We start from the raw sequence: 15,428 nt of genomic DNA, 5'->3' as shown, positions 1-15,428 counted from the left end.
CTTTTAATAGTAACAGAGAGGAAGCCGTGCTAGTCTATACACTATCAAAACAAAAAGCAGTCAAATAGCACTTTAAAGACTAGCAAAATAGTTTATTAGGTGAGCTTTCGTGGGACAGACCCACTTCTTCAGACCATAGCCAAACCAGAACAGACTCAATATTTAAGGCACAGAGAACCAAAAACAGTAAGCAAGGAGGACAAATCAGAAAAAGATAATCAAGGTGAGCAAATCAGAGAGTGGAGGGGTGGGGGGGAGGGAAAACGTCAAGAATTAGATTGAGGCAAGTATGCAGACGAGCCCCCATAGTGACTCAAAGTTCCCATCACGATTTAAACCATGTGTTAATGTGCCGAATTTACCAGTCAGTCAACATTTTAATGGAATGGGGCATTCTGTCAATGACCTAAAGGTATGTGTGTTACTGAAGAAGAATTATCGCACTGTTCTGGAAAGGGAAGCAGCCGAGCTGGCTTTTATATTCAAATTTGGCGCATCAACACATGCTTTAAATCGTGATGGTAACTTTCTGAGTCACTATGGGGGCTCGTCTGCATACTTGGCTCAATCTAATTCTTGACCTTCCCCCCCCACCCCTCCACTCTGTGATTTGCTCACCTTGATTATCTTTTTCTGATTTGTCCTTCTTGCTTACTGTTTTTGGTTCTCTGTGTCTTAAATATTGAGTCTGTTCTGGTCTGGCTATGGTCTGAAGAAGTGGGTCTGTCCCACGAAAGCTCACCTAATAAACTATTTTGCTAGTCTTTAAAGTGCTACTTGACTGCTTTTTGTTTTGTTACTTTTAAATCCATTACTGAATGTCCAGGGAGGTTAAAGTGTCCCCCCATGTGTATTTCAATTCCTGATGTTGGATTTATGTCCATTCACTGCTTGATGCTGACATTATCCTGTTTGCCCAATGTACATGACGGGGACCTTGCTGACCCATGTAAGCGTGTTATCAATAAAAGGCTGCTCAGGGAAGGTGTCAGACCCTTACTGAATGAGGGATGTAACTTAGTGACAGATGATATGGACAAAAGCTGACGTGTTCAACCTTTTTCTTCCATCTGTCTTCACAGACAAGTCAACTCTCAGAGTGCTGCAATAGGCAGCACAATATGGGAAGGAGGTGGAGAAAGAACAGGTTAAGAAATATTTAGAAAAGCTGGACATATACAAACCCAGGGGGCTAGATCAAATGCTTCTAAGGGTGCCGAGGAAAGCTGGCTGATGTGATTAATAAGCCATTGGCCATTATCTCTGAAAACTTGTGATGATCAGGGAAAGACCCTGACAACTGGAAAAAGGCAAATGCAGTGCCCATCTTTTAAATAGGGAAGAAGGAGAATCCATGGAACTACAGACCATTCAGTCTCATCTCAGTCTCTGGAAAAATCATGGAAGGGGATCCTCAAGGAATCCATTTGGAAGCAGTTGGAGGAGAGGTAAGTGACCAGGAATGGTCTGTATGGATTCACCAAATCAACCTGATTACCTTCTATGACAAAGTCATTGGCTTTGTAGATATGGCTAAAGCGGTGGACAGAATATACCTTCACTTTAGCTAAGTTTGTGATACAGGCTTTCACAGTATTCTTGCCAGAAAGTTAGAGTAGCATGGATTGAATAAATGCACTATAAGGTGGATAGAAAGCTGGCTAGATCATTAGACTCCACAGGCAGTGCTCAATGTATCTGTCTGGCTGGTGGCCAGTATCAAGTGGAGTATCCCAAGGGTCCGTTCTGGGGCTGGTTTTAGTCAACATCTTTATTAATGACCTGGGATGAGAAGATGGATTGCACCCTCAGCAAATTTGTGGGTGCAACTAACCTAGGGGTCAAGGTTGATAAGCTGGAGGGCAGGGACAGGGTCCTGGAAGACCTAGACAAAATGGAGAATTGGGCCAAAAGAAATCTGAGGAGGTTCAATAAGGACAAGTGCAGAGTCCCGCTCTTATGAGCCACAAGTACTGCTACAGACTGGGAACAGACCGGCTAAGCAGCAGTTCTGCAGAAAAGGACCTGGGAATTACAGTGGATTTTAAAGCACTCTATGACACATGAGGAGCTGGATATGAGACAACAGCGTGCCCTTGTAGTAAAGGAAAAAAAAAAAAAAGGCTAAAGGCACACAGTCAGGAGCTAATGAGGAAAGCCCTTGGGGGAAGATGGACAAAGAAACTGTAAGCCAGCAGGAGAGCTGCTAACGAAGAATCAAACTGCAGTGACACAAAAGATCGAAACAAACTGAAGCTGATGGATCAGAGAAAGGCCAAAGATGAGCAGTAACAGTCATTAAAGAATAGCAAAAGATTTACGAAGCAATAGCAGCAATTCAAGGATACAAAGGATTTATAAAGTACAGTAAGTCTACCAGTTTTTAAATACCATTTTTACTGTAGTATAGTCTGGCAAAATATTTAATATGTATCAGAGACGTAGCCGAGTTAGTCTGTATCCTCAAAAACAATAAGAAGTCCTGTGGCACTTTACAAACTAAAAGATATTTTGGAGCATAAGCTTTCGTGGGCAAAGACCCACTTACTCTCATGCATCTGACAAAGCAGGTCTTTGCCCACGAAAGCTTATGCTCCAAAATATCTGTTAGTCTATAAGGTGCCACAGGAGTTTTTGTTGTATTTAATATGTGTATTCTTGAAATGTGTGCGCGCTAATTGTAATGTTTCATGCATTAACTGCAACTTATGTTAAAGCCAAATCTAACATTCACAGGGATCAGTTTATATATATCAAGGGTGTGACACTGTTGCAAAAAAAAGTAAACATTCTGGGAGGTATTAACAGAGCACTGTAAGCAAGAGACGAAAAATAATTCTTCCCCTCTGTGCCGACTGAGCTTGAACTGGAGTATTATGTCCAGTTTTGAGCACCTTTCAGAAAACGAGTGGACAAATTGGAGAAGATCCAAAAAAGAGCAATAAAAATTAGTAAAGGTCTAGAAAACATGACCAATGAGGGAAGGTTTACATAATTAGGTTTGTTTAGTCTGGAAAAGAAAAGAGAGGGGACATAAGAGCTTTAAAATGTTACAAGGAGGAGTGAAAAAAATTGTTCTCCTTAACCTCTGATGACAGGACAAGAAACACCAGGCTTAAATTGCACCTAGAGGTTTAGGCTGGACACTGAGAAAAATTTCTGTCAGGGTGGTTGATCACTGGAATAAATTTCTTATGGAGGTTGTGGAATTTCCATCATTGGAGATTTTTAAGAGCAAGTTAGAGAAACATCTATCAGGTATGATCTAGACAATGACTGGTCCTGCCATGAGTGCAGTGGACTGGACTTGTTGACCTCTCGAGGTCCCTTCCAGTTCCATGATTCTACGATAAAATTTAAGAACTGCTATTACAAACTGCCCCTTTGAAGCAAAGTGCTTTGCTTACAACAATTTCAGCTGTCTGCTAATGTGATCTGAATGTCTAATTTGCAATAAGAGATGTGTGTCTGATTTCTACCTTTAGACTACACTATAGTATGATTAAAACAACAACAACAAAAAAAACCCAGACAAGTAGCACTTTAAAGACTAACAAAATAACGTATGAGGTGATGAGCTTTCATGGTACAGACCCACTTCTTCAGACCATAGCCATACCAGAACAAACTGGTCTGTTAGACTGGTCTGACTATGGTATGAAGAAGTGGGTCTGTCCCACGAAAGCTCACCACCCAATACATTGTTTTGTTAAGTCTTTAAAGTGGTACTGGCCTGGTGTTTTGTTTTGATAGTATAGAGACTAACACAGCTATCTCTCTGTTACTTTTAGTATGATTAATTACTCTGGCACATGGGGGTGCTAGCGTAGACACAGCCTCTTTTGAAAGGGGGATGATATGAGACACTCTGGGATATGCTAATGAGGCACTGCAATGAATATGCAGCACGTCATTAGCATAATGGCAGCCGTGGCACTTCAAAAGTGATGCTTTTGATCACATGCAGCTCGTCTACACAGGGTCCTTTTCAAAAGGACCCCTCACGCTTCAAAATCCCCTTATTTCTATAACTAAATAGGAATAAGGGGATTTCAACATGTGCAGGGTCCTTTTGTAAAGGACCCCATGTGGACAAAATGTGCACAATTGAAAGCTGCACTTTTGAAGTGCCACAGCAGCCATTATGCTAATGAGGTGTTGCATGTTCACTGCAGCGCCTCATTAGCATCCCCCTTTCGAAAGGGCGGTGCTAGTGTAGACATAGTATATTTTATGAAACAAAGGCTACCTGTGTCAATCACCTTATCAGCAGGTTGTATCTATATACTTGGTGACTCCTTAACCACTCTGCAAACTCCAACTTCAGGAAGAACAGATTAATAAGATATTAGGCAGGTTATTACAGAGATGTCCCAAAATCCACTGGGGGGGGGGGAGGTAGGGGTAATAGTCCCAGAAAAAGGTAGCGGGCCAGGTCCTTTCTGGTTGCTGAATGTAGCATGGGGAACAAATGACCCTTGAGAAGCCACATGCCCAGATGGGAAGACGACTATTCCCATTTGATGCAGATGAGCTGCAGTGACAGCGGACCTTTATAAAAGCTCTTGACGCAGTTGAAAGGCCAAAAAGTCAATACTTACAATGATCACTGCATATGTGCTAGATGCACTGCTATATGAAAATACACATCCTAAATGTCAAGGGTCACAAGCCTGTCCCTGGATCTAAACTGATAGTATGATTGTTGTTAGGATTATCATTCTGAACCTCTCAGATAGAATGGATGTGTTTAGAGTCATGAGCTCCAGGAGTAGTCGCCATCCTCTTCTTTTTCTTTGGTACGAAGTAGTACCTAAAACAGAACCCTTTCGTGACGCAAGATGGGAAACTACTAGTATGATCACCTCCAGCAGGAGGATCTGGAACTCGTGAAATAGGAAACACTCATGAGAAGGGTCCCTGAAAAGAAAAGGGGTGCCTGTGGCGGGAGTGGTGGAATGTAATGGCTACTAACATTTGGTCTGATTTGCTCTCAAAAAAGCTTGAAAAAGAAAACCATGAGCGAGGATGAGGTATCTTGGTGAGGAAAGAGTGGAGTAAGAGGGTACTGCAGCTTATGATCCAGATCACGCAAGGGCTCATGGCCTTCCAAGATGCTGACTGGAAGCTAACAGAAGATGATAGCCCCTTTTTGAGGAATCCAGGTCTCCTTTTCGGCAATTGTGCAATTCTTTAGAAGGTTTCATTTTGGGATATCTCTGCTATGAGGCTTGACAGGGCTTGGAATCTGTCTAGGGGCAGGAACACCATTGTACAGGTCAAATGGAGTCAAGCACTGTACCAATGAACTCCATCCTTTGAAAGGGTACTAATTTGGACTTTTTGTCATTGACTAGCAGCCCCAAGGTATCTAGGAAGACAACTATGTCACATTGGATCTAGGCCCTGGCGTTGCCCCAACCAGCCAGTCATTGATGTATGGGTAAATCTGGACATCCTGGTGGTGGAGGTAGGCTACACTATCACTATTCACTTTGGCTACGTCTACACGTGCACCCAACTTCGAAATAGCTTATTTCGATGTTGCGACATCGAAATAGGCTATTTCGATGAATAACGTCTACACGTCCTCCAGGGCTGGCAACGTCGATGTTCAACTTCGACGTTGCTCAGCCCAACATCGAAATAGGCACAGCGAGGGAACGTCTACATGCCAAAGTAGCACACATCGAAATAAGGGAGCCAGGCACAGCTGCAGACAGGGTCACGGGGCGGACTCAACAGCAAGTCGCTCCCTTAAAGGGCCCCTCCCAGACACACTTTCATTAAACAGTGCAAGATACACAGAGCCAACAACTAGTTGCAGACCCTGTATATGCAGCACGGACCCCCAGCTGCAGCAGCAGCAGCCAGAAGCCCTGGGCTAAGGGCTGCTGCCCACGGTGACCACAGAGCCCCGCAAGGGCTGGAGAGAGAGTATCTCTCAACCCCCCAGCTGATGGCCGCCATGGAGGACCCCGCTATTTCGATGTTGCGGGACGCGGATCGTCTACACGTCCCTACTTCGATGTTGAACGTCGAAGTAGGGCGCTATTCCCATCCCCTCATGGGGTTAGCGACTTCGACGTCTCGCCGCCTAACGTCGATTTCAACTTCGAAATAGCGCCCAACACGTGTAGACGTGACGGGCGCTATTTCGAAGTTACTGCCGCTACTTCGAAGTAGCGTGCACGTGTAGACGCAGCTACTGTAAACACCATTGGCCCCATAGCCAGGCCAAGGAGGAGGACAGTAAACTAGTAATGAGCAGGCCACACTGCAGACTGAAGGAAATGTCTGAGGTGTAAAGGTCACCACATGGATGTGTGTGTCCTTTAGGTCAAAGGTGGCATATCCATCTCCCAGATCCAGAGCAGGAATGATGGAGACTAAGGAGACTATGTGAAACTTGAGCTTCCTTAGGTATCTGCTGAGGTCTCTCAGGTCCATTATGGGACAGAGACCATTCTGGGCCTTCAGGATTAGGAGATACCGGGAACAGAACCCCTGTTCCAGCATTCGAGTGGAACTTCTTCCACTGTCCCCCAACTGCAACTGTTCCTGAACATCCTGCACAAGTGGACTCTTGCGAGAAGGGTACCTGAAAAGGGACGGAGAGCAGGGGTGGAGTGTAAAGGAACTGGAAGTACCACTCCCCCTTCCCATTTGAGTCTTCCAAATTAGCTTCTACCCATTGATTCTTACATTCCAATAGTACAAATCATTGCACCAGGTCTCAGTAATAGCAATTAGATCTAATTTATGTTCAGCAGATAGGAATAAGGGGATTTCAAAGTTCCTGGGGTCCTTTTGAAAAGGAGCCCCATCTGGACGAGCTACGCGGCAGCAAGTCGTGTCAATTTCAAAGTGTCACGGCTGCCAGCATTCTAACGAGGTGCTGAATATGTATTTCAGTGCTTCATTAGTAAACTTCGAAATGCCCATTTGCATGGCCATTTCCAAGTTTTGGGCTAGTGTACACGTGGCCAAGATGTATGATATGTAATAGTTTTGTACTGCAGAACAGAAATGATAAATAAATTACCTTTTTTAGTTTCCATAAATTTTTCATAACTATCTGGAAAGTCATCCTCTTGTTTTGATTTCTCTATTGGAGGAACAACAGCTTCACCTTCTTCTTCTTCATCTTCATTGAACCACATTTCTTCATCCTCCTCTAAGGCTCTTGCATCTCTGCGAAATCTGTTGCTACGCAATATGGATGGGACGCTGTAAGAAACCACCACAAATTATTCAAGGTTTGTTACTGGTTTACATAAAATCTAACAAAGAACCTATTAATGGTTGACACAGCATGGATATAGAAACAGCCCAAAAAATATAGCTTGTTATGAAATAAAATACTCAAACACTGTACAAGTTCTTTCTGGAAATAATTTCTTGATGCCATAAAATGAACTTAGGCTATGACTATATTACAACATAGATGTCGACTACCAACAGGCAATTGTAGCTACGCCAATTAGGTATCTAAAGTCAACTTATCCGTATTGACTTCAATGTCTGTCTGTATGAAGGGTCAATGGGAGCTTTTCTCCCACCAACCCCTGTTAGTCCTCATAGCTCGTAAGGAGATCCAGGGTCAACTTTGGCCCCAGAAAGCACCATTTTGCATATGCATGAAACAAAATACCAGAAGATCAACCCTGAGCAGGTCAATCTTCCGTGGTAGTACAGACCTAGTCTTAGTGGGTTAATTAAGGCAGTTTAGATCAGGCTTGTTACTGTACAGTCTTACTGGGACACTTAGGATCCAAGTGTCCAAGAAGTAAACCTGGTGTGACAAAGTTAATAGTTATGATTTCACAGAGGAACCTACTCAAGGGTTCTAGTAAACTCTAATTTTGGCATAAGTGGAGGGTTACATTTCATTTCAAATATGTCAGGAAGGTATTAGCACACAGATTCATGTTGCAGCATGCCCCATAAACAGTCGAACTGTGGCTTAGGCTGTACCAATTCAGCTGTACTGTTGTAAAATGACTCATGTAAAAACAATGCAAAGTCTTGTAGCACCTTACTGACTAACATTTGTTGGCATGTAAGCTTTCATGGGCAAGCACCCACTTCATATTGGAGCATAAGCATCTGATATCTGTTAGTCAAAAAGGTGCCACAGGTCTTCTCCTCTTTTTTTGCAGATACAGACTAACACGGCTACCACCCCTCCAATACCTGTCTCACGTAGCTGCTCTATGCAGATAGAAGAGAGCTCTCATCAACATTGCACTGTGCAGCCTCCCACTTATACTGAAATTTATTTCGCTCAGGGTGTGGGGTTTTAATCACTCCCTGAGTGATATAAATTTTTCCTGACATAAGTAATAGGGTAGACATGGCCATAGTCTAGTTTCTTTGACAGCTCATTTTAAGAAGTTTTCTCACAGAAAATATTCCTTCCACCCTCAGCCACAAATTCACTTTTCAAGTTGATGAGATCTACTAGTTAGATTATCATTTTATTTAATTAGTGAACAGAGAACACAAAAAGCAACTATACACAAAACAATTAACTTCTCTGGGGAATACTCTGTAAAAAAAATCCCCAGAGATTCTATTAAAATACTTTATCATACTGACAAAGTCTGCTTCTCAAGATGTGCAAATAATACAGTACCTGTTCAATTTCTGATTTTGTCTGTCTTTTTCTTGTTCATATTTAGTCTTCAGCCCCTTGAATGTCTGAACATACTCAATAGATTCAAGTGCCTTGTAAAAATTTTCAACTATATGTGCAGTAAGTGACTTGATATCTTCCTGCATAAGCACAAAACGATATTAACTTTTCAATACAATAGTAAGATATGTAAGATCAGAAACTTGCAATAAGGACTTTTAGCTTTAAAAGAAGTTACTCTACTCATTTTCCCAAAATGCAAAATATTGTTGTAAATGAGAGATGAGAAAATTACTTGGTTTCTCTTCACAGAAAAATTTAAATGTACATGTCTATTAAGTCTGATCTCAATGTAAGGGAAAAGGAATGCCTGAATTTATCTATTCCTTATTCTCACTTGCTGTCTTATTTTACCTGTGATATTAAATGAGCTTCTGTGATTGTTTATGTTTGGAAAAAAAAATATATCAACATTCATATAAGTATCCAAGTTTTAACATCCACTTTATATGGGCCAAATAGTAACACAGTTAATGTGGAACAATTACTTCTCAGTAAGTCGCCAATGAATCCCACTTTAGGCACCTGATCATTTCTTTTCATACTAAAGTGGATAAACGGGGGGGGAGGGGGGGGGCAAAAATGCTCAGGTTTGGATGAATTGAAACCCCCTAACATTCTCTTTTCTTGTGGGAAAGAAGAACAGCTATAGGTAGAAAACAGTCTTCTCCTCAAGAAGAAACTAAGGATTCACCTGACACCAACCCTATGGGTCTCCAAGAACCCATACCAAATATCATTTCTTTCTTCCCCAAGCTGCCCAAATGGCTTGGTTGTCCTGATGCCATTGATGCTGTTTCCTCATACCTTTCCCCACAAGGCACTGGGTAGAAGTAAAAGGCTTAAAATAAACATTGCTCCACGCAACACATACATCTGTAAGTTTTTACACGTGGATTTCAAGAGGAGAATGTTACCAAGTTCCCCCCAGTTTCTTGGCCAGATCCCCTGAAGTTATGGAAAAAAAGAACAGTCAAGCAAGATACAAAGAACCCCACTTTTATACCTGAATATTGTAATACCTAAGCTTAATTTTAGTTACTATGTTACTTAGTATGAAATTTTTAATAGATTTTGCATTTTGTTTTCAATACAGATGTTACATGCCTAAAATTTAGTGTTTTCATAAAACTTGCTTAAACTTACCACTCTGATGAATTCAAACAGTTCAATTATAGCTGAGTTCAGCAGATTGTATCTTGTTCCATTATCCAAAAGAGCATTTATGACTGGCTCAAACAGGTTCCCTTTTGTGATATAACGGTTATAAAATTCATCTTTCAGACCAATTATCCTCCTCATAAAGCGAAGAGCACCTACAGTGTAAAGCAAATTTTAGAAAACCTTTGCTAATGGTACAATCCCCATTCTGCTCTGAATGAAATCAACAGAAAACCTAAAATGTATTCCAGTTGGAGATCTGCCCCCAAACCAACATTTATTAAAAGGGCACTGCAAAAGTTCCTTCCAATACTTTTTTGTTTGCACTTTTTAAAACACTTTTTTGAAAGTTTCAAAATAAATATCAATTGGTTAGTCTTTTTTCCTATCTGACAAATATTTTTTCCTTCCAACTTTTTGTTGTGCACAAACCAAACACAACTTTGGTTCCATTATCTTCTTGCTTATATGAAGCAGCAAAAAGCATTAGTCCATTTCATATATAGATTTTACTGGCCATTGATGTGCCCCTTCTGCTGTCTAGCTTTGAGAAGCACAAAGCATGTTAGGTCACTCCTTATACTATTGTTCACAGAATAGCACCAATAGTAGGCTTATCAACAGGTTGATAAACCTTGGCTTTATGTGTACCTAAAGCATCAGCAAGCATAGTATCCTTCAAATCCCAGTGTTGGCAATTCACCACTCCTAGTCAAATGGAGGCAGCCAACACATCCCTCAGCCCACACTGCTTTCCGCAGCTCGCATTGGCTGAGACTGGCAGACTAACCTTGCTGTATTTTAAAATTTGGAGGAAAATTTAATGTTTTTAGGAAAGGATTTTCTTTAACAACAACAAAGGGAAGGAGTTTTGATCCACTGGCATGATTAAACTACTGTAAAAAAGGATTTTTTTTTCATGTCTAGTGGTTTTAGGGGGAGAGAAAGCTCAGTGGTTTGAGCATTGGCCTTGTAAAGCCAGAGTTATGAGCTCAATCCCTGAGGAAGCCATTTAGGGGTCAGAGCAAATAGATTTAGAAGTATCTGTCAGGGAGGGTGATTCATCCTGCCAAGAGGGCACGTGACTGGACTTGATGACCTCCTGAGGTCCCTTCCAGTTCTATGAGATATGTATGTAATTCAAAATTTGCTTCACCAGTTCCAGATACCATTCTACTGCTGGGAAGACCAAATGTCATTGGTATTTCATCTATATTTCCTATTTGTGACGGCTCAAATGCATACTCCTTTTGATGTTTTATAATCAACCTTTGAAAACATTCAATTTTTTCTTCTAGATCTCCTGACAGCTTTTGTGCTATCTTTGTTAGCTGACGAAGAGAGACTATGATAGTTCACAAAGTGAGTACAGGTTGAGCTGCTCTAATCTGGCACCCTCAGTCCTTGATCGATGCCAGATGAGAGAATTTGCTGGATCACGGGAGGTCAACATTGTCTGGCGCACTACCCACACTTTCACTACATACTGGGCTCTTTAGAGGACACTGAGGTGTAAATTACAACTAAAAACAATAAGAGGCTATTTAAATTTTATTACAGATTCCATCAATTCTGCACATTATATTTTCAGGTTGTCTTGAGACTTAGGAGGTCTGGTGGCTCACAAGCATAAAGAGATCAAAATACACAGTAATAGACTGACACCATGACCACAGTATTATCGCTCGTTACATTTTTCTGATCGGCTTGTGAGCTCCAATATTTTGTGAAATGGATGGGACAAATTTCATGGAGATCTGCAGCACTGGTCTTTTTGCATTCACTGCAAATTAATTCATTCTACTAAACAAAGTCTTTACAACTTCATATAGCTGCAGTATTGACATCAATACGTTATTTTACGAATACACTAAATAATTGCCTACCAACAGCGTTGGCTTCTATGGTAATATAGTGGTATTATAGGTCAGGGGAGACTAGATATCTTAATCATAGTTTATTCTTACACCCCAATTCCAAAATGATCCAGTCCCACATGAGGGAGAATTGCCAACCTCTCCTTTCGTTCCACATACATGGAATATTGACAGGGAACATTAGGAGTTTTCACCTTCCTTTTGAGCACTGAGCAGTATCATATGGACTTACACTATACAAATGATTTCTTGCTTTTGCTGGTGAAATAGAAGACTATGGTCCCTTAAGCCTTCTACCTATGTGTTTCTGTAAATTTGAAAGTTGTGTCATGTTTTGGATCTAAATTACATGACAACACAAATTCAGCTTTGGTGGCTCACTGAATTAAAAAAAATATACTTACACACTTGCAAATTAATACAAGGCATTGGATCCAACAGATTTTGGGCACGAAGTAGTATTTCAGTGCTACACAGAACCAGGCAATCCTTAAAACAAAGTAAATTACACTACAATCTACTACTCACACAATGCCAAAAATGTGTGTTTTGAATTCATCAAGACCAATACTCTTCTTAGTAAATCTTTGTTCATAATATAATTCTTGATATGATATGTATGGTGTTCCACACAAAAGGTGAGCAGCTCCAAAATTAAGGCAAGCAGCTGTGCCGTTTGATAATTATCTAAAAGAAAAACAAAATGAAATCACGCACATAAAAAAGCCACACAAAACTTTTTTATGCATCTGCAGCTTATGAGAAAGCAGTTTCACCATATTAACATTTGTATACGCACTAATTGCTAATCTGTTTTACGAGCTTCTTATACCAACCTATATGCCTAGGTTATGCTTTCTCTCTGTCAGTACGTGGAGACTACAAAGCTTCTTGACATCTTTGGCTATGGAGAACAGACACTGTGAATGGACATTTGGAGGTATACATCAATGAGAAATACAAAAACGGAAATTATAAACAGACTAAATCCAAAATGGAGCCTTTATGAACAGAGAGGGGGAAAACAACAAAGGAGGCTATGGAGGAAGCAAGGGGAGTTAACTGTTGTACGAGAACTAACTGGGACTTCCAAAGAACATCTTAGATGGAAAGTTATCTAGTTGATAACTTTCAGACTTCTAACAAATGCCATTAGAAGGAGCAGATGCATCTAATTAATATCTAGCCATTTCCAAATTCTAATTGGGGCAGAGAAAGTAGGACTTCCAAGCGGAATAAAAGCTCAGATTTAGCTTTGTTGAACTAGATGAATAGCCCGCAGAGATCAGAAAAAGAGGTGAAAATGTGGGGTTGAAGGAAGAGGAGAGACAGGTGTCTCTGAAGACAGTCTTAAAGTGGTTTTCCAAGACGTTAGAATTACACACTTGCAAATCTGGTGTACCCTTAACAACTTTCTTCTACAACCCTAAAGACTGTCCACTTACCTCTAATTTTTTTTCTAGGAGTCTGATTACTAGCTCCAAGATTAATTCTAACTGGCATTATTTGAGCTGCTACATGATGTCATGGATCATTTTATTAACAAAACTTAAGCACTGTAAGCATCTGTGTCAGAGCACAAAGAAAATCCACTATGGGCCTGGTCTAGCTTTTTCAGTGGCCAGCCAATAACTTTGGACAGATAGGCTGTTCCGATAATCAGCAGTGTTTGCTGGTAAGGATAGCTGAATGAAGTGTCTGCCAAAGAAGAATGCCAGTCAGGGGTCTAGTGTGATTTAACGAGGTGGTTAAAATTTGGAGATCATAGGAAGTTAAGTCCAAAACTGTAAAGATGAAAGAAATGTCACAAAACTGGATGACTGAACAACAAGAAGGCAAATTAAATTCAATACAAATTAAATTCAATACTAAAAGTAAAAAGTAATGCACAATGGAAAAGGTAATCCAAACTATATATAAAAATGGTGGGGGCTACATTAGCTGTTTTCACTGAAAAAAGAGTTCTTGGAGTCATTGTGGCAATTCTTTGAAAACATCTGCTCAATGTGCAGTGGTAACTGAAAAACCTAACAATTTTAGGAGCTATTTGGAAAAGGACTGACAAAAAGAAAATACAACACTACATAAATCTATGGTCCTCCCACACCTCTAAAATCAGAACTGGAATAGATACAAAGAGGAGAAAAAATTATTAGAGGTATACAACAGCTTTCCACATGAGAAATTATAAATGAAATGACTGAGTTGTGAATATGTCAGGCCTCTTATAAAATCATGAGTGGTGTTGAGAAAGTGAAGTGTTATTTATCCCTTCCCACAACATAAAAACCAGGGGTAGACAATGATATTAAGAGGCAGCAGGCTTAAGTCAAATTTGAGGAAGTATGTATTCACACAACACACAGTCATCGGTGGAACTTCTTGCCAGGGATGCAAAAAAGTTCAAAAGTATAAGCGGGTTCAAAAAAGAATGATGTAAGTACATAGAGAATAGGTCCACCACTGGCTAGTAACCAAGATGGTTAGGAAACCCATGATCCAGAGCTCACTAAACTATGGCTGCCAGAAGCTAGGACTAAGCAACGGGAGACCAGGCACTCAATAAATTTTCCTGTTCTGTTCATTCCCTCAGTGGCTGGAGCCAGATCCTTCAGTTGGAAGACAGGATACTGGACTAGGTCAACAACTGGTCTAATTCAGTATGACCATTCTTATGTTCTAGAAGTACCTCCTGTAGTAGCAATGTTTTCCTTAAGGTCAAGACAACTAAAAAGTCTAACTCAAGAAAGAATCCAATTTCATGGCCTTATACATGTGTCTTCCCTAATGCAAATTTCAGCCAACACACATTTAAGTTTCCAGCAGCTTTTTCCTTTATACAAAAACATTTTCTGTTCAATACAATTCTGTAAGACAGACCCAAGCAAAGTAAAATGAAAGCTCTTTGTCTCTCTGCTGGATAGGAGGAAGTAGAACCCGTAACTGACAACAACAAAGGGGTTTAAAACAAATTTAACTTAGGAAAAGGATGTAAAATAAAGTTTTATCAGATATATGCTGAAAAAACCTACTCTAACAAAATAAATTTCAAAATATAAAAAGACCACCACTTACCAGGACAAATAGTGTTACTCTTGTTGGACCCAACTACTGCATCTGATATAAAAATAAGTGTTAATACAGATTTTCAAAACACTGTAAAGTTCCTATTTAATAACACAGATAAATAATCAGTTTCATTATTAGACTCAATCAGCTGATGGCACAATTTCAATTTCAGTTATATAAAAGTACAACAACAATAAGTATATATGTCAAAATTTCTATGTTATGTGTTCTAATGACAAAACCTTAAAAAAAACAACTGAGTGCTGGTTACACTTAACTGAATATTTAGGAATAGTGTTAATCTTAAGTCAAGACATCTAAATTGATATTTCCACTAAAAAGATGTAATTATGATCCCTCATTTATAAAACACACAGAAGAAAAGACATAAAAATTCCCTTTTTAATATTTTCCAATTAGCCAGCTAACACAATCCTCATTAGACAAACACTAGCCATTTTAAGTGAAACAACAGACAGTCCCAAAACATATTTTAAAAGTAACTCTTATTTAGATTCCCCTTCTATTAAAATGGGGTCCTAAGAATCACATCTCTCACGAAAGTGTTACAAGGACACATCTATCTTTGTAAAGTATGTTAGAGCTAGAGAGTGCTGATTATT

At 40.1% G+C, this 15,428-nt stretch overlaps 1 protein-coding gene across 2 annotated transcripts in view; it reads right to left on the bottom strand.

Moving 5' to 3' along the window:
* Positions 1–15,428, bottom strand: part of PPP4R3B (protein phosphatase 4 regulatory subunit 3B) — a 73,306-nt gene that overhangs the window by 5,869 nt on the left and 52,009 nt on the right. For both annotated transcript variants that reach the window (XM_074989489.1, XM_074989490.1), the window contains exons 10-14: positions 14,812–14,853; positions 12,265–12,423; positions 9,845–10,014; positions 8,639–8,778; positions 7,046–7,230 (exon numbers count right to left, since the gene is read on the bottom strand). In XM_074989489.1, the coding sequence (XP_074845590.1) occupies positions 7,046–7,230; positions 8,639–8,778; positions 9,845–10,014; positions 12,265–12,423; positions 14,812–14,853 (696 nt within the window). The remainder of the gene's footprint in view (positions 1–7,045; positions 7,231–8,638; positions 8,779–9,844; positions 10,015–12,264; positions 12,424–14,811; positions 14,854–15,428) is intronic.

Source organism: Carettochelys insculpta, chromosome 3 (assembly GCF_033958435.1).
Source record: "Carettochelys insculpta isolate YL-2023 chromosome 3, ASM3395843v1, whole genome shotgun sequence".
Taxonomy (NCBI): Eukaryota; Metazoa; Chordata; order Testudines; family Carettochelyidae; genus Carettochelys; species Carettochelys insculpta.
The sequence above is the reverse complement of the archived record's forward strand: the minus strand, read 5'-3'. Positions and strand labels throughout refer to the sequence as shown.